The 23859-nt window shown below is 47.7% G+C and overlaps 1 protein-coding gene across 5 annotated transcripts in view; it reads right to left on the reverse strand.

Moving 5' to 3' along the window:
* The window catches only part of Plat (plasminogen activator, tissue type), a 24493-nt gene extending 6245 nt beyond the window's left edge, over positions 1-18248 (reverse strand). The window contains exons 1-8 of one of the 5 annotated variants that reach the window (XM_055593425.1): positions 18117-18248; positions 8186-8274; positions 7182-7224; positions 4425-4562; positions 3992-4102; positions 3509-3683; positions 2631-2722; positions 1080-1254 (exon numbers count right to left, since the gene is read on the reverse strand). In XM_055593425.1, the coding sequence (XP_055449400.1) occupies positions 1080-1254; positions 2631-2722; positions 3509-3683; positions 3992-4102; positions 4425-4562; positions 7182-7224; positions 8186-8248 (797 nt within the window). In that variant the 5' untranslated portion in view covers positions 8249-8274; positions 18117-18248. Of the gene's footprint in view, positions 1-1079; positions 1255-2630; positions 2723-3508; positions 3684-3991; positions 4103-4424; positions 4563-7181; positions 7225-8185; positions 8275-11242; positions 11263-11283; positions 11387-17914; positions 17981-18116 lie in introns of those variants that run through there. The other 4 variants (XM_055593428.1, XM_055593426.1, XM_055593427.1 and 1 more) reach the window with 4 other exon arrangements.
* Between the last annotated feature and the right edge of the window lie 5611 nt (positions 18249-23859).

The following is a 23859-nucleotide window of genomic DNA, read 5'->3' on the forward strand; positions in this document are numbered from 1 at the left end:
TGTGTGTGTGTGTGTGTGTGTGTGTGTGTGTGTGTGTGTGTGTGTGTATATATATATATATTTTTTTTTTTTTTTTTTAAAATAAAACCACATAACGGAAGTGCAATGTGGGAAAAGAATACGGGTTTGGTTTGCAAACTCTCTGTAGCTTGGATTGGGACATTAGCATGAGGTCCTGAGTCTGAGTTTCCAGAACTCATTAAAAATCCAGGAGTACTGGGTTTGCTGGAGCACACCTTTAATCCCAGAGACAGAGGCAGGCGGGTCTCTGCCTCCATAGTAAATTCCCGGTGAGCCTTGTCTACGCAGTGAGGTCTAGACAGGCCAGAGCTATACAGTGATGCCTTGCATGAGCCAAACAGACATCAAACTTTGCAACCTGACCCTGTGACCTTCCTCTTGAGGGCAAATGGGCCGCAGGGGCAGAGGAAAGGTTCCTGAAGCTCACTGGCCAGCCTAGTCTAACGGAATAGCTTCAGGGTCAGTAAGAGACTCTCCCAAAAAATAAACATAGAGATCAATAAGAAAAAAGATACCTAATATCAACCTGAAGCTTACACATACGTATAGGTATATATATACACACACACACACACACACATATATATATACACACACACACACATATATATACACACACACACATATATATACACACACACACACATATATATATATATATACACACACACACACATATATATACACACACACACTCACACACACACACACACACACATATATATATATATATAAGTATATACATATATATATATATATATATATATACATATATGTACAGGTATATGTGGGTATATATCATGCATGTACCCACACTAACAGGTACACACATACCCCATCCCACCCTCACCAAACCAAACCAAACCAAACAAAACAAAACCCAAAAACCCATGTATCTTTCATGTTTCTCAAAAATTAGTCTAACTGTAGAAAACTAACAGGTTTATCCAGATAATGTCTATTATCTTCCATGAACGGCTTAACACTGAATCTTTCCCTGCCCAATAGCCCAGGCCTCCCTGCTGGGACCTGACTCCCTTAGATCCTGTGCCACATACCGGCAATAATTGTGTCTGCCCAGGCCGAGCGCCTGGGAGTTGGTCTTCCAGGCTGTATAACTCTTGCCTATCAGGACCATGGAATTCCACGGGAGGCAGGAGGCCTTGGATGTGGTGAGGCTTTGGGTGCCGCGATAAGTCAAGCCTTTTCCGATGTAGCAGTCCTCGCTTTTTCCTGGAACAAAACACATCTCAGGTTTAAGTGCTTACAGGTTGATGCAGCAAGGGCAGAGGTCCAGCAGGAAAGGGTCTGGGCCCCACCAGTGGTAAAGGGTGCTGAAGACGTTATAGAGGTTACTCTGATAGCCCATGCCGTGGGAACCAGGGTGCTGCAATGGGGCCATGCTGGGAACCCTGCTTTCTCAGCCTCACTCTGCCAACCTTGCCCTCTTCCACCTATCTGTCCCATCCTGCCCTTGTTCCCTTCCCGGTGAAACTGACCATGTTTGCCTCTCTACTTCAGGGTAGTTGAAAAGTAATCTTTATTCTTGAACCCACATGTTGACCAGATGAGGAAGGGATCAATAAGAGAGAAGCCATCGCCGGTACTGGAAACCTAGCCTGCTACCCAGGGCTGGTGAAGTCATGGATCTTGGAGGAGAACCTAACAACTGCTACTTTACTAAGCCAGCCTTATTCCTAACTACACTCTAAATACCTGTCCTTTTACCTGGCGGTAAGTATAGTCCTGACACTCAGCAAGGAATCCTCTTCAGGACAGATGGAGGTCATTACAGAAAGAAAACCAGAACTAATCAAAATGAGGGGATGTGGAGGCCAGTTCCAATGGGTACAAATACACATCTTAAGGCTCAGAGATCATTTCAGAAGAGAGGGCAGAAAGACTGTAAGAGACGCGGAGATCAGGGTTTGCTATGAGAATGGTCTTCTAGGAATGTCAGAATATATACCCATAAAGTCTCACCAACATGGCTGCTCAAGGACAAAACAAAAAAGACCCGCCAAAGCGAATGGAAGAAAGCCCGCAAGGCCTCAACTCTGCACAAAGACCTATAGGCAAATAAGGAATGCTGAGAATGGGAGGGAAGAGACATCTCCAGGGAAGAGTGTACCAAATGGTCAGCTCTGAAGACATACAGCCCTGTATAATGACTAACATTATGTAGATTGAGAAGGTTATATTTGGGAATATATATATAATATGTGGGCATGTGTGTTGTATGTATGTTTATATGCATATATATACATATATACATACATATGTATGTATGTATGCATATATATGTACATATATATATATGCATGTAAGAACTATTAATGAGGAAAGAGGCCATGAATTTTTTTTTAAAGCGATAAGGTTTATATGGGAGGGTTTGGAGAGAGGAAAGGGAAGAGGGAAAGAGTGTAATTATAATCTCAAAAAAAAAAAAAAAAGAAAGAAAGAATTTTTTAAAGAACCCAAAGGACTAGCAACTATGGGTTCAGCCTACTCACAGTGGCTAGCCCCTAGCCTGCTCCTTTCTTCCTTGGTATGTAAGGTCTACCCTCCCTCGGAGATGGCGCAGGGGAAGGTGCGGGGCCGTCACTCACCCTTCGGACAAGCAGGTACGCCGCAGTACTCTGAGGTGTACTTCCCGGCCTTAAACACGTAGCACCAGGGCTTCGAGTCTTGGTCTGGGTTTCTGAAAAATCAGCCCGGGGACGAGCAGTGAGTGTTGACCAGGAAGCCTCCCCTCCCGGCCCAAGGAGTAGGCAGGGTTAGGACATCTTGAGCTGAACACTGTCACACTTTACAATTTTAGGCAGAAACGTGGCTTCATTATGCTCTTTATTGGGGGGATTAAGCCTGGCATAAGGAAAAGTGGGAGAGTGCCAAGTTGACAAGAGAATATAATAACTGCCTATGTGTCAATATGGCTGAGCTGTAGTCTCTAGCATGTAATTAAACAGCGATCCAGGCACCACTATAAAGGTGTTTTGTAGCTGTAGTTAACACCCACAATCAGCTGAGTTCAAGTAAATTGTCCCAGAAAAGGAAGGTGGACTTGTCTAGTTAGTTTAAGGTCTAAAAGCATCAAGACAGCAAGGGCACTTCCTGCCTGAGTTCTAAGCCTTCTGGTCTACCCTACAATTACAGATTCAGATGGCCACACAGAAACATGAGCTGATGCCTTCAAATCAACCTCTGTTTATCTACCTAACGCCCTACCTGCCATCTATGTGTCAATGTATCAATCATCAACATGTGAATGCATTGACATATCTATGTATGTATTCATATATGTACATATTTATCATCTTTCTATCCATCTACATATATATCTATGTCTACATGCATGCATGCATGTATGTCTATATACATACATATATATGTATATATATAAAATGTATGACTGATTGGTCAAGTCTTCCCCTGAATGTGATACTTCTCACCAGAGATACTCCACGCTGCAGGAGACACTGCTTACCTGCAGTAATTATGATTCCCAAGGCCCAGCTTGATGGCATCCGGCCTCCTTGCATTGTAGGGCTTCAGGAACAGAACACTGCTGTTCCAGTTGACACACTCAGCCCCGTTTTCTGCCGTGCTCCACGTGCCCCTGTAGGTGATGCCCTGGTCCTCAAAGCATGTTGCTCTGGTATCTGATTGACAGAAGGACACCAAAGGGCTCTCAAGGGAACCTCTGCCTTGCCTCAGCACAGCTGAAGCTAGCTGGCTGCTGAAGCTTCTGGAGCTCACTGAGCTGGGTGGGCAAGATCACTCAACATACTCCAGCCAAGCCAGACTGAACTGACACTCCAGGCTTTGACCACTGGGCCCAATACTGTCATTCTCTAAATGACCTCAGCTCTCCTCCCCTAGGCCCTGCCCTCCAGCACATATTTCCTTTCCTTTCCTGATCCATTAGAGAGGCAGAATGCCTCTCACACCCACCCATCAAAGCACTCACCTATGTCACAGTGCTTCCCAATAAATCCATCAGGGCACTGGCAGACAAAGTCGGAGAAATACAGGGCCTGCTGACACGTACCTCCGTTGAAGCATCTCGGTTCACTGCAACCTGTCAAGCACAAACAGGGAAACCCCTACTTTCAAAGCGGCTCCAAGAACGCAAGATTAAAACTGCAGAAGTGTTCTGAGTGTCAGCCACTGTGCCACGATTCACAGCATCACGAACCCCACTGTCAACTACAAGGCATGCACAGTATTCCCCGAGACTGGGCAAGTGCAGGCCCTCCCCCTGCCTCAGATTTCTGGAATGCTTTCACCTTTGCCTGGGTAGATGACCCTCAAAACATGCTGAAGATCTGAATATGCGAGGGAGGGTATGAGCCCTGAGCCTGAGCTCAAGGGCAAGGCGTCCATGAGGAGCTGGTACGTACTTCTGACAGGCACGGAGTGGCACTGCGCCCGGCCACTGCTGCACCAGCAGTATTCTACCCGGCTGCTTCTGAGCATGGGGCGCAACCACGACTGGTGCTGTTGGTATGTCATCTGTGTTTGCTCATCTCTGCAGGTCGCTGCAACACGAAACACGTTTTGTCTTTTGGGGACACACTCAAAAAGAGAGGAAGGACTCCTGCCTCTGCTGACAACATACAATGAACCCACTGTACCTCCATGTTCTGTGGTGAGGTCTACAGGGGCGCTGTGGTGAGGCCTACAGTCTGTACTGAACATAGGTGGGGTTCTTCCTTGTCATTATTCCTTACAAAACACATTATAATGCCCAGTTATTTTTATATCTGGAATTATAGCATTTATACTACATTGGATATCATGGGTAATCTGGAAGCGATTTAAAGTTAGATGAGAAGATGGTTTTAGTACAAATATCATGTCATTTTACAAAAAAAAAAAAAAAAAGATTTAAGCATCGGTAGATTTTGGTATCCCAAGGAGGCCTTAGAACCAATCCCCAATAGATAGGGTGACCATGATCTACTGTGTATTCCTTAGGAATACGATGAAGATAAACACATTTTTTTTCACAAGAACTCTTTATTATTATTGTCTTCTTTGGATGAACCTTTGTTTTGAGATACTTTGACTATGAAAACAAATTTATATAAAGTAAGTCTATTTTCCCACTTTAACCAATCAAAAAGAAAGCTGGGTAGTGGTGGTGCATGCCTGTAATCCTGGCTCTCAGGAGGCAGGTGGATCTCTGAGTTTGAGGCCATCCTGATCTAAGAGACAAGTTCCAGAAGAGCCAGGGTTACAGAGAGAAACCCTGTCTCAAAACAAACATACAGCATCAGTTGAAAATACACCTCTCTGTATAACTGTCACGAGAGTTTCCACAAGAGTATTTCCATATAGAAAAGATACACTTTTAGCTAAGATGGAGGAAATTGGCACTTAAATCTGTCAGAAAATGTGCTACTTGCATTAGTATTTTTCATGTAGCAAAATTACAGCAGACATTTAGTAACTCCCCTTCTAAGAAAGTCTTGACATGATCACAGGTACATGAAAGCAGAGCAGAACTGGCACAGCTGCCTTTTACTTTGTCAGACTCTTGTCTGACTCTGCTGACGTACATTATTTATCTAGTGTCTGCTCAAAAGCCAGTGATACCAGGGAATTCTATTCCTCTTCAAGCTGAAGGGACAAAGATTACAGCAACTGAGGCAATTCCCGCTCCAGATTCTAAAGGTCTGCAATAATCTTGCTAAGGCTGCAATCACCTTGGCTTCCAGAAACAGCAGATCTTGGCAGGGCAGATAAACCCAACTCTAGCAGAGCTATTATCCACAAAGTGGACGTTGGGCCTAGAAGGGGAATAGCATCTTGTGGGAGCCAGGCTCTTCACTCAGGCCACATCTTGAGCAGAGCTGCTTAATTCAGCACACCTCTTCCCCTCTACTCTGGTTCATTCTCTAAGGCTGTTAGTGCCACAAGCGACAGACTTCGGACACTGAACCCCTTTATTTGTTCTTCAGTGTTTTGAAAAGTATTCCAAAGCCAGGCCTGGTGGTGAATATCCGTAATCTCAGCACCTAGGAGGCTCAGGCAGGAGGATTGCTGAGTTTGAGGCCTACCTCAGTTATATGGCGAGTCCCAGTCCAGACTGGGCTATATAATTAGACTACTTTATCTACAAAACAACAACAAAAAATCCACAAAACTAAAAAAGAAAGAAAATGAGACTGAGAGAAAGGCCTAGCACCTCCTCAATCCCCCAACTCCCCAGATAAAAAAAAGAGTGATGGGAGAAGAGGGAAGGATAGAGGAGGAAAGGAGGAAAAAGAAGGGAGAGAGAGATTTAGGGAGTCAGAGACAGAAATGGAAAGATGGAGGAGGGAGTGAGTGGGAAGAGGTAGAGAGAGGCGGAGAGATATGGAGACAAACAGAGACCAAGGAAGAGAGGGAGGGAAGGGAAGAGAGAGAGAGAGAGAGAATGGAATGGAATTGTGGTTTGGGACCTAAAGCTGAACTTAAGAGTTTTTTGATTTAAAGTCAAGTCAGTTTTTACTCTTCTTGGAATCGTGATGGAAACGTTTGCTTTCTAGAATCAACTCAAGACATGAACTTACATAGAAAATCTTGTCGCCAAGTGTCTGTGAGTTAGCCCAGGTCAGTTATCCAGGTTTTACCAACAGGGAACAATGGACACACGGGGAAGCAGCAGATACTGAGCGGAGGCTGGTGGGAGCACAGCCCGGGAGCACCCAGAGACTGAACAGCTAAGCATTCCTGGCTCTGCTGTGGGGTGGGGGTGGGCTCCTTTCATAGCCATAGGTGAGTCATCTGCTTTCTTTAAGGGTTTTTTTCTCATCTCTGCATCAAATACTTTGAGCCATGTTGAGACAAGGTCTCACGGTGTCCCACAATGGCCTTGAACTCATGATCCTCCTGCCACAGCCTCCCAAATGCCGGTATTATAGACATGTACCACGCACACCCAGCTATCAGTCACCAGCTTTATTATCTCCTGACAGCCTGGAAAGCTTCCCCTGGGAACCAGGCTGGCTTGCTACAGCTGAGCCGCAAATGGTGAGTAAGCAGGCATCGTCAGGAAAGCACCCGGAAGATCTCACAACCATCTCGCAAGTGGGTACTAGGTTGAAAGATTGATCCACTGACAGTCAAAAGCAGTATGAGGCCTGGGACTGCCTGTCCCAACGCCCCCTCACCTCTGTAGGACCGGGCTCCTCTTCTGAACCTGTTGTGCAATCCCTGCAGAGAGACCAGATCAGAGGAAGGGTTAGCTCAGGCTGGGGACGATCAGGTGCCGCCGGATAAGGAGCTGCCCTTTAGAATATTGTTTTCATAGCTTTTTGTCAAATATCTGCTCTTTCTACACACCTAGTGCCCTGCCCCCCAGTTCCCCAAAAACTTTTGGCATAACAGAAATGCTTCCCACTTGTCTCGTCCAATGTGGTGGTCGCTAATTCCACGTGACCACAGACTGCTTAAAATGTAGCCAAGTGTGACTGCTGATCTGAGCTCCCAGTATGGTTTCCTTCACTTTAAATTTAAGCTGGGGCACTCGGTTAGTGGATTCCAGTGGACAGTAAAGCTGCGGTCCTTGTGTCCTTCATGGGGCCGTTAGGACGCTATCGTCTCGAAAAATCCTCTGCCCGGGTGTTGCTCATTTGGCCTTTATCTAGTGCTCTGTGTTGAGATGAGCTTTGGGAAAGTGCGTACAGCTTCTGTCCCCATCAGGTTCGATGGCTCATGATGCCTGTCTTTTCTTAGGACCCCCTGGGCTGGGCCCCACACCCTGGGCCCTGCACAAGCTCTTTTATCACTGGGCTTCACCCTAGCCCTTGGTTCTTTGAAGCCTGTGTTAATCTCAAATGTGTGACCATCCCGCCTTGGCCTCCTCACTGGTGGGATTGGACATAGGCACCACCATGCTCTCTCAAACATACCCTTTAACAAGACGACTCCACACAGACAGTCAAAGGCAGGGAAGCACATTAAGAACTGTTTTAAGTCAGAGCCGTGGCCAGATTCTACTGCTGGGACTTGAATCCTAAGTACCCTATCCAAAGGAGAGCATGTGCTGAATGTCTGTGACTGGTCCTGGGAACGTCTCCCACCCTGACGTACTTGGGAGCATGAAGACTCCTGGTTACACCACCAACACCTGGGTCTGGTGGCCTGATCGGGTGAGGCGCGGAGGTGGACCTACCTTGTCAGGCAACGTGAAAACCACCCCGAAAAGCAGCAGAACACACAGCGGCTCACTCTTCATTTTGCTCCCAGTTTCTTCGGTGTCCCCTAAGTTTTAGAAGAAAAATAAAAGCAATGAAGCAAGCGATGTGGGAGGACAAAGGAAATTCAGGACCGTCGCTTTATTTCAGGTGACCCTTCCAGCACTGACTCTTGCAGACACTGGGAGATCTTACATACATCTGTCTGTCTAGAGACAGAGACATAGGGGTGTGTGAGAGAGTGTGCATGGAGAGTATGCAGTGGTATTAAATTAACCACCTTCTGCATTAAATATTCAGCTTTAAACACGCACAATGCTGCTGTGCACGAATCCCATCACCCCATCCTTGTGCAGAACTTGATCACAGCGAACTGAAATCCCTTAGTCGTCAAAGAACGGCTCTTTGCTCTCCCAACCCTTGGCTGTCATTCTACTTTCTGTGCCTGTGATTTTGACTATTTGCATATATCATAGACATGTAATCACTCATGTCACCCTTTTACACCTTTATAGATGAAGGCCCCCTGGCGGGATTATCTCGAAGGGTCATCCACACTGTAGAGTGCTTGCTCTTTCTGAGGCTGAACGATATTCCATTGTTTGCTTACACCTCATCTCGCTTGTCTAGTTATCTGCTGGTGGATGGATAGTGGTTGCTAACAGTGGTTTTTCCCAGAGGCCCCTGTGGGCTGAAAAGTAAGATTGTCTCTGGTACTTCGTGGCCAGCCAGGGCCCAGCTTCCTGGGAAGGGATCCCTGGGTTGGGGGTGAACTAGGAGTCCTCTCTGCCTATCTCAGAAGCAGCTGTAGGGATTCGACTGCTGGCACGTGACTGTGCCCAGCCACCTGCCTCAGATGCCCTGGCTTTGGTGACTGTAACGGATGGTGCTGTGTCTGAGGCATGGGCTCCTTCTTCCATCAAAGGGAAGGCTCCCTCCATGTCGGCCCCGGTTCCCTCCGGAATATCTGCCTCTTGTCATGTGGACTCACAGATCTGGTGAAGAGCAGATCTGCGGAAACTGGCAGCACTTGCTGTTTGGTCAGTGGACTCACGTCTCCCTTGACCCCCGGATCCAGTTTCCACTTGCCTTCCCCCAGCTTTCTGCTTTGGGTCTGAAAGTAGGTTAGTTGGCCTGGTTGTTTTGTGGCCTGGCAAGCCCTCTCACTCCTCCATCCACAACATCAAAGCAGGACTTCCCTTCCCTGACTCATTTCCCTTCAGTCACAACAACTCCGACTCCCACCCCTGTCCACTCAGGCACTCAGAAGCCACTGGCTCAGAAGTTAGCAGGACCTGACTTCTCTGTGTCTTTGAAAAGAACTGCCTTTTGGGAGTGCCGCCTGTCCTTTTCCCTGGTCCCAAGATACCTTCAGCTCCAAGGCTGAGCTTGGAGACTGCTATCCTCTGGATTCATCTGAGGCTTCTGGGAGGGAATTCCGAGGAGGTAGGGAAGTCAGGCAAGAGGAGTAGAGCAACAGTGGTTCAGTGAGAAAGTGCATGTTGGGATGATGCTGACAGGCAGAGGAGGGAGAATAGTCACTGGAGGGAGCCCAGAGCCCCGGTGGAGGGAGAGAGAGAGGGTGCTGGGGGAGGAAGGCAGCAGAAGTGGTTGTGTGAGAAAATGCAGGAGTCCTGTCCTGCTGGACCTGCCCCTCACAACTAGTCCCCAATGGCAGGGGTAGAAGGGCTCCTAGGATCTCTGCTCTTCTTGACCTGCCCCTGGCAGGGTGGACTGGGGCCAGCTGCGCTAGCACCTGTCTTTGGCAATCCCAGAAGGAAGGAAGTGGCAGTGGAGGCCGCCCGAACAGGCATGTGGAATCCTTCCATGGGTAATTTTCCCTTTCTCAGCTTTCTTTAACCTTTCCCTTTCCCAATTTCCCCAACCTTCCACCTGAATTCACCCTTAAGTTAGATGTAAGTGCAGATCCCTCCTGATTTTCCCACCTTCACCACCTGGTAGCCCAGAGGATAGGAAGTATCTGAACTACTTTTACAGATGTGATTCAGAAACCCACCCCTCCCCCTTTTCCAATTAATCAGCACATGGGGGGGGCGGCTTTCTGGGTCTCTGTTCTTAACACCTACTAAGTTACTGGGGTTATTTTTGTCGTTCTGTGATAGGATCTTGCTATGGAGTCAGTTTGGTATCGATGACAGAGAAACTAGTTCAATCCTGTTTCAACCCCTGGAATGCTGGGTTTCTTAGTGACTTTTCTATTGCTGTGAACACAGTACAGAGTCCAAGGCAACTTATAAAAGAAAGCATTTAGCTTGGGGGGGGGGTTTGCTCACAGTGTCTGAGGGTGAGTCAGTCCGTGACCAGAATGGCAGGGAGCTTGCAGCAGGCAAGCTTGGCATGGAGAAGAAGCTGAGCCCTAACATCTTGAGCCATAAGCAGGAGGATGGGGAGGGGGAGCTAATTGGGAATAGTGTGGGATTTTTAAACCTCAAAGCCCACCCCAAGCATTCAAATATGAGTGGGGGGTCACTCTCATTCAAACCACCACACTGGAAATACAGGAATTCCCCACCATGGCCACCTAACTCAAGGCTCTCTAGGTGTCAGATAAATATGCAGAGTTTAAAAGTGCATTGCTGATACAAACGCTCACCCCTCTCCAGGAAACCGGCTCTGCTTCTGGATAACAGGACAGAGGGGCCAGCAGGTAAACAGGGCTAGCTGTGAAGATGCCAACAGTCACATTGCATCATGGGAAGCCCCTTCTCCACAGGAGACAGGAGCTTGTCTGCATCTGAGCTTTTGGCCTTGCCGGGCCTTGAGCCAGTGACAATGAGTTGCACATAAGAGACGTATAAGCAGCTCTTTTCTCATTCCATGGAGCAAGCTGCTGGATGGCTGGATGAACCACACATCCTAAGAGGATGATGGGGAAATGAATCACATGCCAGATGAAAAACAGTGTGGTCCCAAAGCGGGAGAAAGCGACGGAGGAAAGCCATGTTTGATTTTGTGGGAGATGTGGGTGGTGAGGTCACGAGCAATGCAGGGGCAAAAAATAAAGCAGACCTAACCTGGAGGCTTACAGCCTGGGGGATGCCCTCCCGGAGCTCACCAGAGGTGTTCACGCGTGCTCACAGGAGGCCAGCGTGGGAGTTAAGGACTGCACCTGAGGCTGGCTTTAAGCTTACAGACGGCGTAAACTTGTTTTTTCCTGTGTCCTCTTCATTTTGCATATATAGTAATTTCCCACTATTGTTAAGGAACTAAAATGAAACAAAAACAAAATAAAACATGCAAGCAAGAAGGAGGAAAGGAGGAAGAGAAGGGATGGGAGAGGTAGCAAAGACGACTGTCTTAATTTTGTTGTGCTAATAATCCCTAAATACTGGGAGGTGATAGAATGCTGTAAGACTTCTCACCTCCAGGTCCTGGAGTCCTAGCCCTGGAGGGCCCACCCTTGCACAGAAGTGGATTTTACAGATTTGAAAGAAGCGCTTTCTTTAGTGGTAGCTCAGGCTCAGGACTTGGCAAGTTGACAGAGCTTCTATATGAACTAGAAGATACAGGGAGTATGGCTTTGCCAACAGAGCCCAGTCTACATTTCCAGGAAGTGTGTGCAGGCATTCCTGTGCGGTATGCATTCGCCGGCTGAATCTTCTTCTCAGATACACGTGCATCTCACGGGCAACTCCGTCTGGATGCCACGTGCAGTCCTGTCAGCCATGGCAACCATGACACCATTAACTGCCCCCTCATCTGCAAGTGATGGGGGAAAGGGAAGAAGATAGGGAGCTTGCTAGAAGCTGGCGATAGCCTGTTCCCAAGAACCCAGAGCATGGGCCATTTTGAGAGAGGGATGTGGTATCAGAAGCATACCACCTTGATGGATGCCAGGCAGTGACTGCTTGATCTTGGATTGGACAAAGCTACTGGAACAGTAATAAGCAGGTTGACAGAAAAGGCAGGTGGAAAAGGTGGAAAAGGCAGGTGATACGTCCTCAGGGCCTTTGCATGACCACATCCTCTTGACATTTCTCACAAAGCTGTTTTCCCCCAACAAAGTCTGCTCTTAGAAAGGAATGTAAGAACTCATTCACAGAAAGGAAAACTGCCTAAATATGGTGCTGCTCCCCATACTGAGACAGAAAAGGAACTCCCAGCAAAGCAAACCCAAATGGCTACACTCTTGGAGGGCTCCTTCTGAGATCTTTTTTCTGTAAATGGATAAAGTGCTTTTACTCATACACCAGCCATAGCTCCCTTCTTTATAGTATATAGGAAAGTGATTTGTGATATAGGACCTATATACATGTGATCAGCTATATGTGTTGGGTCTGAGGTTGTGTGTCAGTTATGCTGTTGTTTATTACTTCAGTGTTGGTGTGTGGGAGGCCTTGAACTCTGTACTTGAGCAAGGGAGCCAGCAAGCTAGAAGAGGCCAGAGCCTGACAGGGGAAGGCCACTTGGAAACCCACTGTCAAATTTTGGACTCTGTGCTAGGCTGTACTGCTTCCATCTTTGCCAAGGACACCCTGGGTTCTTATTCTTATTGGAATTGAAAATTTCACGGAGATTGGAGTTGGACAGTCAGGAACAATAACCCTAAAATAACACATGGCCTTGAAGCCACACTCCCACCCACACTCAACCACCACAGCCCACAAAGCTGACAAAGGAGAAAAGAAGTCTCCTGAGCTCCTTCACCATCACAGAGTAAGAGGTGAGCTGAGTCGATTCAGTAGGAACTGGGCTTGGGAAAGTTCATCTTTGGGCCTGTCTTAGTGGCACACTCCTGGAACCTTAGCACTTAGAAGCAGAGGGACAAGGACCACAACAAATTTGAGGCCAACCTGGACTACATATCAAGGTCCAGCCAGGCAGAGACCCTCCCTCAAAAGAAAGGAAAATCGCCTTGCTTTTCCTCATCTAAGCAGAGACAGCCCCCAACACCCACCTCTGCCTCCCAAAGACCATTCAGTCTATGGGTTTTATTTGTCTCCTTTCGTAGGGAGTAAACATACCAGTAATTAAAAAATCATGCTGAACAAGTTAGGCTCCACTGTTGACCTACATTCCTAGCCCTTGGTCTTTTGTTTCTGGGGCCTTGCTATTTGTTTTTTGTTGTTGTTTTATTTTAGACAGGATCCCCCTATGTAGCCCAGGCTGGCTTAGAACTTGCTGGATCCCTCAGACTGGCCTTGAACTTTTGATCTTCCCACGCTTGCTTACTGAGTGCTGCTATTACAGGCTTGCACCGCCACACCCAGCCAAACTATTTTCAAAATCTACCATCCTGGAAGAAACTCTTGGGCTGATGAGACGGCTCAGCAGGTTAAGGCACCTGCGCTCAACCCTAGGGTCCCACGTGGTGGGGAAGAGAATCAACTCCTAGAGGTTGTTCTCTGATCCCAAGTATGCCTGTGTGTCTCACACACAGGCACAGATGCACAAATAAATAAATATAAATGTGATTTTCAAAAGTATTTCTTAACTTCTCAAAAAAGTAATTTTCCATGAATCAAATGCTTATTTTCTCCTTTCAGTTTTGAACAGAGTTCTTTATAACAAGGAGAGAAGAAGGTTTTCCTTTTTTCCTTCCTTCCTTCTCTCCCTCCTTCTTTGTCTGTCTGTCTGCCTTTTTGATATAGGGTCTCATGTAACACAGGCTGGCCTTAAATTTGCTGTGTAACTGAGGTAGCTGAGGCTAACCCTGATCCCGTCTCCCCAGTACTTGGCAGAAGTCACCTCTTGCTTTAAGTTGACCAGTTACAAGGGGATGAAGATGAATTGATTAGACCCCTCTCTGGAAGCCCCCCCCCCCATCAGAGTAGGTGTAGCATTTTTAGCACATAGGCAGGACTTGTGTCTGAGCTACATAGAATTAGCCTGAAACAACCATGCTCCTTGGTGACCCTCCTGCTCTCCCTCCCACCAGGGGCCTGGTTTGACAGAAGTAAGCAAGTGTTGGTTGTTGGTTTAGGAAGTGTATCCTACATCCTCTTGGAATAGAAACAAAGGAAACTAGCTTTAATGACCTCATATCCTTCTGAAGAAAAAGCAAGTTCAGCCTGTCAGCGCCACGAAATGCTCACTCTGAAGAGTCTAAACAAAGAAAATCCAGGATCCATCTAATCTCCTTGGCTCCTTCCACTCCCTGAAGCGAAGGCCACCCTCCCCAGGTGCAAAGAGTTAACAATGAAATAATCTGGTAATGCCTCAGTCTGTCTCTAGATACTAGCACTCTTGAATCAGGAGGTCATGGTCAGACGTGTTCATGAAGTCATCCCATGAATGTATCTGAATCTTAACCAGCCTTTCCGAAAGTAGCACTGCAGCGAAGTGTGCCTAGATGAAAGCCACTGACTCAGAAGGGATCTTAATACCTATCACTTGCTGGCTTTGAGTTTTCAAAGCACCTTATAGCAATTATTAATCACTTTACAGCTGTGAAAACAAGACAGACCTTCCAAAGCCTCCTGAGCTATCCCAGTCTCTGACCTCTTCCCACTAACTGTGTGTACCTGTACGACACTTGCTTGTGACATTTTGTTTTTAATTTCTGGTGCTATGGATTAGACCCAGAGAGCCTTGCACATGCTAAGCGCCTGTTCAACCACCAAGCTACAAACCAGCCCTGCTAGTAACATTCTTAAAGTGCCTGGAGAGAGCTAGCGTTTCTCAGTGCAAGGAACATGACCCTTGAACTCTCCACTTAGACCACCAAGAACCACTCACAGGTCTGGGTGGGTGAGATTGCCTGTCTGAGCCTTAGTTTCCTGGGCTTCCTGGTGAGCTAATCATTTCCATCTTGTATATTTTCCCGAAGTTAAACAAGTAATAGATACAGACCCCAGAAGCCTGACACATGGCATGTGAGCACTGCACTTGACATGAATGCCCCCCATCAGCAGGACGCAAGCCACTGACAGAGAAGAGGCACCAGGCTCTCTGGGGTCCTCATGGTCTTCCACGGTTAAGAACAAACCCCTCTTCCTAGCGCATATGACATCGAAAATGTCATGCTCTTGCCCAGAGAGCAGTATGAGCAGGAGCCATTATTTCCTGAAAGCACAGTGACAGCCTGTATCCCCTCAATGTTTTCTTATTTACCTTTCCCAGGCCAATTTACATCACACAGCAGGGCCCCTGATACTCTTTGGGAATTTGGAATTTGACTCATCTGGCCGCTTCCATGTGGAGTCCTTAATCCTTAGATGTAAACTAATTCGCTTCCACACAATGGACTTTCAGTACAAACGTCCACAAGGTGTGGGGCTACACCCTGGCTCTGCAGTGATCATTTCAGAGAGTCCAGGTGGACTTAGGTCTTCTAAGTCAATCCCCAAAGAAAATCCTAGATGTCTCTGTCCTGACGTGTGTCGGGGGCAGCAGCACACAGGCTGCACACCTCAGCAGGACCTGGCAATCATGGGTCACCCCCAGGATCTTGGCCAGCGGCTCGGCAAGCACTTCTGAGGACACGAAGTCCTTTGCTGCCGGAGAACAGCTGGCTTGTGTTCCCTGGGCTGGGCTGACACATCTCTCCTGGGCTGCGCCTTCGAACATGCCAGAGAACATGTGTGCTACATGGCCGGCAATCCGCTTCATTTGCTTTCCCAGTAACCGGGAATTGAGTTTATCTGACCTTGTACTCCTAACTATAAAAATTTGTCTCCCATGAAAGTAGGCAGCTGGGTCAGCATTAAAGAGACCAAGGCTTTGAGAATAGACCTGGAACTTACTTTTTCTTTCTTTCTTTCTTTCTTTCTTTCTTTCTTTCTTTCTTTCTTTCTCTCTCTCTTTCCTTTCTTCCTTCCTTCCTTCCTTCCTTCCTTCTCTCTCTCCCTCTTTCTCTCTCTCTCTCTCCCTCTCTTTCTTTTTCTTCCCGAGATAACCTCTCATGTAGCCCAGGCTAGCCTTGAACTCTCAATCTTCTAGCCCCATCTCCTGGAGATGGGGCACACGCACATTGCATGGTGCTGGGAATCAAGCCTAACGGCCCCCTGCACACTAGGAGAACCCTGCCAGCCGAGCTACAGCCCAGACTCCAGCTCTGATTTTCTATAAATCTGGGTCATTGGCACTCGACTGCATTTGAAGTGAGGCCCATCACATTGCTAGCTCAAAGCTCGAACTCATTCCTCATTTCTGCGTTTAGGTGCCTCGTGCAGAATTTTCTGCCAGTATGCCCAAAGCAAATGGCTCCCCAAAAGGAATAAACAGAATATTCCAGTTCTCCATGGTCCCATTTTATCAGATCAAAGCTGAAATCACTGGGAGAAAAACAAAGAAACACAAAAACTATTCTGGGACAATAGGTGGACAGTTGCCAAGTACTCAGACTGCACCCTCTCAACTCAGACCGCAAAAGGCTCTCACTCAAAGAGACGTGGTATCTCAGAGAAGGGTGTGAGCTTTACGCTTTGAACGGCGCTAAGCTTACTACCATTGCTAATGAGCCGTGGCCTCCGTCATTAGAATGACAACAACCACATGTGTTTTCACCTTACAACGCTCACACCAGTCTTTCCAGTTGATGAAGCCTGCAGCCGGCTCTGAGTCACTCTCAGCTTTGGCTGAGCGCACTGCTTGGCGAGGACTATTAATGTGCGCAGCTCTAGGTTTCATCAGTCCTCAAAGCCTTGGTGGAAACACGGATGCCCCTCAGCTCCTCCCGGCTTCATCACGCATCCCGAGTCCGGGGGGAAGCAGACTCGATGCTGTATATCTCACAGGAGGCTTCCCAAGTAATCCAGGGCTGTCCTGGAAAGTCTGCCCTAATTCAGTCTGGCTGGGGGTATGCGGCTAGCATCGTTCCTACCAAGATACAGGCTCCTGAAAACACTTCACACGGAATGGGCAGGATGTTTAGCGTTGCCAGTATCCGGCCTGGGACTGAATATAACTTAATCCTCACTGGCAGCATACACTCGGCATGCTACCGACCTGCACTGATTGGTTCCGGACAGCCCAGGGTCTGGATCTCCAATTGTTCTTGTGATGTGCTCACAGGATTGTAACGGCCACCACCACCACACACGCATTTTGTGTATGCCCTCTCTCCCTGTCCCACTCCATTATCAGCTGTGGAAGACCACAGAATCATCCCAAGTTGGCCACTTGCCATGAAGTGGCCAACAATCATAAGGCATTGCTACTCCAGGGCTTTGCAGCCAAGTTTGTCGTCCTTAGCTATCTGAGAACTCAGCATACTTTCCTTCCCTCCCCCACCATCCATCCTCCCATGGTCTCTGTGAGGTTAAGAAAGCAAAGGTCCTGATAGACTCCAGAGAGCCTTTAGACTTTCCCTGCTGCAGCGTGAGGAAGCAAAGGCATTGGTGCATGGTGAGCGAGGGGTGAAACTGGTAAAACATTGAGAGGATGTGATTAATGCTCCAAGAGACCAGAGGCAGTTTTGCATCCTGACTTCCAGTGGTAATGAGAAGCTCCGAAAAGTCCCGGCTTCTCTCTCCCAGCCCAGTTAATCATGCTTCGTAGGCAAATGTCCCTCGTTGATGCCCAGCCTGTTTTTCAGTTGGTCCACTCAGGGAAGAAGGCTGCCACACAACACCCTCGGACCCCGTTGGCTCTCCAAGACAGCTGAATCGAGTTACTGCCCTTTAGTGCCTCTCCCATTGTCTGTTCAGAGTCATTCTTTTTACTTTCTCCCCTCATTGTGCAAGCAAGACTTCTGCAAGAAACGTCTCTCTCCTATTCTCCCTCTCCGAATCACTTCAGCTTACCTGGAGTCGTTGCAAAGAATTCTCCCTTCTGTGTGGATTTTAGCTGGTCCTCTTTCTGCCTGAATTACAAATCTGTGCTTCCATTAAGCATTCCTTCACTGGCTGTTTGTCTCCCCCAACCCCACCTCCAAAAAAAAAAAAAAATGGTTTAAAGGGAGAGAAGGGGAGTTGGCTGTCAAAAAGGTGCAGAAATCCAACGTACCTCAAGTTCCTGCTTCTTTCCCACCCTTGCAGGGGCTTCTCGGTGCTGAGCTGTTGTTGGGTTCCCGCAGATTCTGTCTTCCCTGCACAGCGCAAGCCAATTTTAAGGATGAAGGAGGGGTGGGGCCAGCGGCTCTGTGTAGGCGGGTTTCTCCTGTGCTGGTGGATGCGGGGTGACCCGGTCTCTAAGGAGGGGGAGGAAGTGCACGCCGAGGAGCAAGCACAGCTAGTCTTGGCTTGGTGCCAGCTTAATTATTCACCATACTGATGTCATCGAATCACAGGAATTTTCAGAGTTGGAAGGGACTTAAGAATCATCCTGTTTTAAAATCCTGGTCTCAAAAGGCCTAAAAGGGATTGTGCTCTAAGCCCCTGTCTTGATTACAAGTTAATAGTTATAAACAGCCCCGCCTCTCTAGCATGAGGAGGGGAGGGCTTCTGGAATTTGAAGCAGCTACCCCTTAGGACACACGGACAATCAACTACCAGGCAGACGGTATGCTGGGTTGGGAGTGACAGGGGACAATAAACACATGACGGCAGAGCTGTTGATGTTCTCCCTACTTCTGACCCTTGGCTGAGGCTTCTCAGAGAAATTGAGAAAAGTGAAAGGCTGGAAAGGTCCTTCTGCCTCAGCCCTCTTGAAATTCCATCCCAAGCCATCCTCCTCTGACCCCCTTCCCTAGCCCCCCACCAGGGGAGGGGCAATGAAAGTTTCTGAAAACTGCCCTTCTGATGGCCTACAGCCCTTTCACGACCTACAGAACCCTCAGCAGAGCCAGGGCCCCCAAGTCGCCCAGAATTCCAGTGTTGTCTTCCTCTGCAGCTGTCTACACACTGGATGGGCTCTGGTAGCAAGTGGCCTCTGTCTGTCGCTCTCCGCTGGTGTGTAGCCCAGAGCAGGGTTTCTCAGTAGCCACAGGTGCACCGCGCTTTGCTGAAATGCACACAAAGGAAAGACAGCAGCTAAAACTGGGCTGCCTCTGAACTCACCTCCCCAGCCCCCACCCCGACCCGGATTTCTACCCCCTGTGAGTCTGTTTCCCTACTCAAACTGCAGGGAGCTGGAGGAGCCAGACGTAGGCAAGAGAAGCTGATACCATGACAATGGGAACTTTGATTTTAGTCAAAGGACTGCTATGGGGGAGGGGCGATGAAAATAAATCTTGGTGACATCACAACCTGGGAAACTTGCCTAGAAGCCCTTTGCTCTCATGAGAAATCAAATCCAAGTGCGATAACACGGGGGCTGACGGATAAGAAAAAGAAGAGTGAAGAAAGAGTCTCTAAGGCTAGCTTCTGTGATGGGGTTCTCTCCGCAGGATGGGTGCCACCTGTGGGGGCACAAGGCTCAGAGAGCGCTTTGTCAGGGCAGTGGACAGGTGACAAGGCACCAGGACAAGAACTAAGTAAGACCAAGAACTAAATAAAAGGTGATGGGATTCCTGAGAAGCCCAAGGAAAGACGCTGGCAATGTCGCTGTTAACCAGGAGGCAGGCTTACTGGCTTACTGGTGGGGAGAGCCTCCTTCCAAGCGGAAACTGAGTTTTCAAAGATAAATGAGGTTAGTATCCAGATGACATTACGGGGTCCTACTGGGGTACAGCCCCTGAATGGCATGCCATGGTTGGTCCTGTCTTGAACTTAGACCCTGCTAAGATCCAAGGCTCACAGACCCGCCTCCCCTGGCCCACTTCTCCCAGAGGATATATGTGTGGGCTATTAACAAACACATGATGGTGGCAAGGAACTTTTTTTCTGTGGTGAAACTTTTCTTCTTGCCGCCAGAAGGTAACTCCTCACCCATACTGCTGTAAGTCACCCCAGTCAAGCTCGCTGTTTCATTCTCCAGGCTAGTCTCCTGGACTTCTTTCTTTTGTCTGTCCCCAGTCCAGGGTGAATAAACGTTTGTTCATATTTGTTAAATGCAGCATCTATTGTCTAGGCCCTCCTCTAGACTAGAGACTTACACTGGCCACCTGGCCCAGGTGTGTGAATCGCACACTCATACACACCCTGAGAAACAATAGATAGGACAAAGTGAAATATGAATGTAGCCCTCAGAGACGGTGCTGCCCCTGAAGAATTGCTTACCGGGCTGAACAAGAGGGATTTGCACTATTCTTACAAACTGCTAGTAAGCTTGAAATGATAAAAATGAGAAGTGAAAAATCAGGCAATTCTCTTAGATTAGTAATTCTTTAGAATTTTTAATCTAACAAGTTTTTCAAATCCACATATGATTATAATAGATCTAAAACATTGGGTTCTGTCTGTCTGTCTGTCTGTTCTGTGTGTTTGTTTCAGAACTGGCTTTGTAACTCAGGCTGACCTTGAACTCTCTCAAGAATGCACCATCAAGCCTCCTGTAAAACAGTTTTGACTATGCGACAATGAAAACAATTTAAAAGTTAAAAAAAAAATAGAGGAACAATGCCATACAGTGTATCAGCATAGTACAGTGTTATATAGCTTGAGGATGGTTGATAGCATATATATAGACATACCAAAAATTAGAAGTATAACCTTGCTCCATAGTATGTGGAAAACAAATTCGTGTATGAGCTGTGATGCAAACTCTATAAACCCTCAGGAATGAGCGGATAAAGATTAAATCGTGTGCTATAACGACTGGTGGAAATAACCCACCAGTCATGGTACCTACACACTACTTTGAGAAGAAAAAAAAAAGTGACTTCATACTAGATGCAGGCATGCCCAGATGTGCCCAGCCCATGAATCTGGCACCAGCATGAGGAAGCAGCAGCTGTCCGTAGGACCAAATTCCAATGATAGAAATTTGCCTTGAATAACTTAGCATGGACTTGTTCGAGAATTTATTCAACATCTTCCTAAATACATTGTATTTTCGGTCAGTTCCTTGGGAGTGGGAGTCAAGTTTGGATTTCCTTTCTCTGGGCCCACGGCCACCTCCGTTGAGCTACCACTCCGGCAGGTAGTCACCCGAGAGCTATGTGGCCCAAGGCGGACACCCAGGTTGGACACCAGGAAGTTTGTTCTCTCCTCTCTGTTTGCCTTGTGTTTAGATCTGCTTTCTTGTGTTTCAGCTGAGAATGGTAGACTCACAGGGTTATTATGTGACTCAAATAGGGTGCCACGGGAAAGAAAATGCTTTTTGTTCGACGACCTGCCACTGGGGGTTTCCAGGGCTGGGGGTGTGGGTCACTGGCAAGGCACCTGCCTCTGCTCAGGTGGAGAGCCCATCAAGGGAAGCCTTTTTGTTTTTCCAGAGATGGTCAAGGGGTCTTTAAAGATCTACCTCAAACTTTCTCAAACTATCTTCTAAGCAACACTGATGTCGTGAACATGAACAAAATCACTGCATCCAGTGCAAGGTAATGGGAGGGGAAGCTGTAGAGGACAAGAGGTATGTGGGAGTTCTGTGCGTGACTTTTCTATACACTTAAGTCTCCTCTGAGAGGCTGGAGATAGCTCAGCAGTGAGGAGCTTGTACTGCTCTTGGAGAGGACCTGAGTCTGGTCCTCAGCACCTGCATCAGCTGACAACTGCCTATAACTCCAGCTCCAGGGAATCCAATGTCTCCTCCCTGCTCACACCCCCCCACACACCATGATTTAAAAATAATATAAATATAAATATTTCATAATGCTCTAAAAATATCAACTCATTTTAAAAAGTGCTCAAGGTGCGCATGAGAATGATTTCTGACATTAAAATGTATCTGTAAAATATTTACTATACACGTTATGTATAAGGTCTTTGTTATTTTGATGAGATCAGCTTATCTGTGAGAGCATTCACTAACCCGTGCTTTCACGCCAGTGGATTAAACCCAGCAGCAAGGCAGAAACCATCTGTCATAATCTTGTAACTTTAAATCTGTCTGTGATTAATGTGATGAGGGAAATGGAGCTATTCTAAGCCAAGTTGTCATTTCTATCTTGTTTTCTTCTTGTCTAGTTTTGTTGTGCTTTGTGGCGCTGGGGTAGTGCCCGGCCTTCACACTTGGCTCGGTGAGCTCATTACCTGTCCAACCCTTGCATTTTGAGCTTGAGGACACAGAAATGTGGCAGTCCTGACACACTGCCCACCAACACCGGGGCGCTGTGTTCCAGCCCCCACTCTTTCTCCATGTGACCTGAGGAATGCTTGCTCCCTTTCATCCTTTCAGGGGCCTCTTCGGTTGTTTAATCTGCTATTTGGTTATCTTAAATATAATGGCAACGTCAATAATCCAAACCAAAGGACCGAGGTTAGCCCGCTTCCTTCTGACCCCAACGATGGCAGACGGTCGGGTTGGGGGCAGGCTCTGTGGAGACTGGAGCCTTCGAGCTCACTGCAAGCTCCTCAGGAGAGAGATACACCCTAACCAGCGTAATGACTTAGTGTCCGTGCTTACATCAGTTCTGGTTTTCAGTTACGGGCTCACATGTCCGGGGTAACAGGAGCACCACTGTTTACGCTGAGCCCACCCTCCCGCTGTGGGGCCGCACGGACACCCTTCTCCCTGAGCCAGGCATTTTTACCTAGCAAACAGCCTCGAATCACTTCCCACAACTCCTCTCCCCACCCATGCAAATGATGCGAGATTTATAGAGATGCCCTTTTACCTCATTCTAACTGCACCAAAGCGTTTTACCCCGTGAAGGATTTATAGCAATCCAAACAAACCTGAGGTCATTTCCCCGGCCCCAGCCTTCCTTTATCTATGGGGCACATGGTTTCCTGTCTGATTTTAGTCACAGACTGGAATGGTGACATCTTGATTGTCCCTTGACCTATCTTACCACCTTTCCAGGAGTGGCTGAGCCCGCAGCTTTTGTTAGAAATTAAGGAAGTAAACTAGAGGTATAGCTCAGCCAACTAGAGCACCTGCCAAGCAGGTGAGGGACTATGGGCTTCCGTGGCAGCACTGAAAGCAGAGAGAGAGAGGGGAATCACAGAGCATGAATGAACCCTGTGCGCTGGGTTACCTGACCTCATGGCGCCTGAAGAAATGGTGCATTGTCAGCACTTACAAGGCAGAGCCTTGGCGTCCGCTCCCCTCATTCTAAAGTTACCCTTGGCTGCGTGAGGATTAATACAAACTTTAGACTGTGACGTGGACAAATGAGTGAGGTTATAAGGCCCCCTGGGGTGGGTTTTCAATGCACTGTGGGTGTGGTCCTAGCAGCACAGGCTTTGGCTGTGGATGCCAAAGGCACCTGAAGTGGCTTTTGATATACGGGGAATAGGTAAGACCCTGGAGGAGGGAGCTGGCACCTCAGCCTACCTGTTAAGGTGTCTTTGGCAAAGTTAGCAGGAGACGTAAAACATGGCTCACAGTGAGACCTCCTGATATAGGATTTTTTTTTTTTAAAGTTGGCTATATACAAGTTCTCGACAGGAGGCGTGCAATCAGCGACAACACAGCAGAAGGAATCAAGGTGCCTGGTGTGGATAAAACGGAAGTAAGTGCTCTGTGGCCTGGCGACTACCGGAGTTACCCACCGTGCAGTCCTTCCAGGGATCTTGGAGAGCTGAGGTCATACTGTGAGAGCTACATCCTGAAAATGGCTCTTCGACCCGGGTGTCAGCAGGTCACTGACAGCAGAGCCTTGGCTTCTGTTGTCCCCTGTCAGCAGTACACAGAGACCCCAACGCTGTCGGAATTTCATCTGCCTGGTACCCTGATTCAAAAGCACTGCTGGCCGAGGGCCAGAGGGATCCTGCTATGGCAGATCTATAGACCAAGGGGCTTCACAGACCTGACCCACCTGCAC

Source organism: Psammomys obesus, unplaced genomic scaffold, assembly GCF_907164565.1.
Source record: "Psammomys obesus unplaced genomic scaffold, mPsaObe1.curated_primary_1811, whole genome shotgun sequence".
Taxonomy (NCBI): domain Eukaryota; kingdom Metazoa; phylum Chordata; class Mammalia; order Rodentia; family Muridae; genus Psammomys; species Psammomys obesus.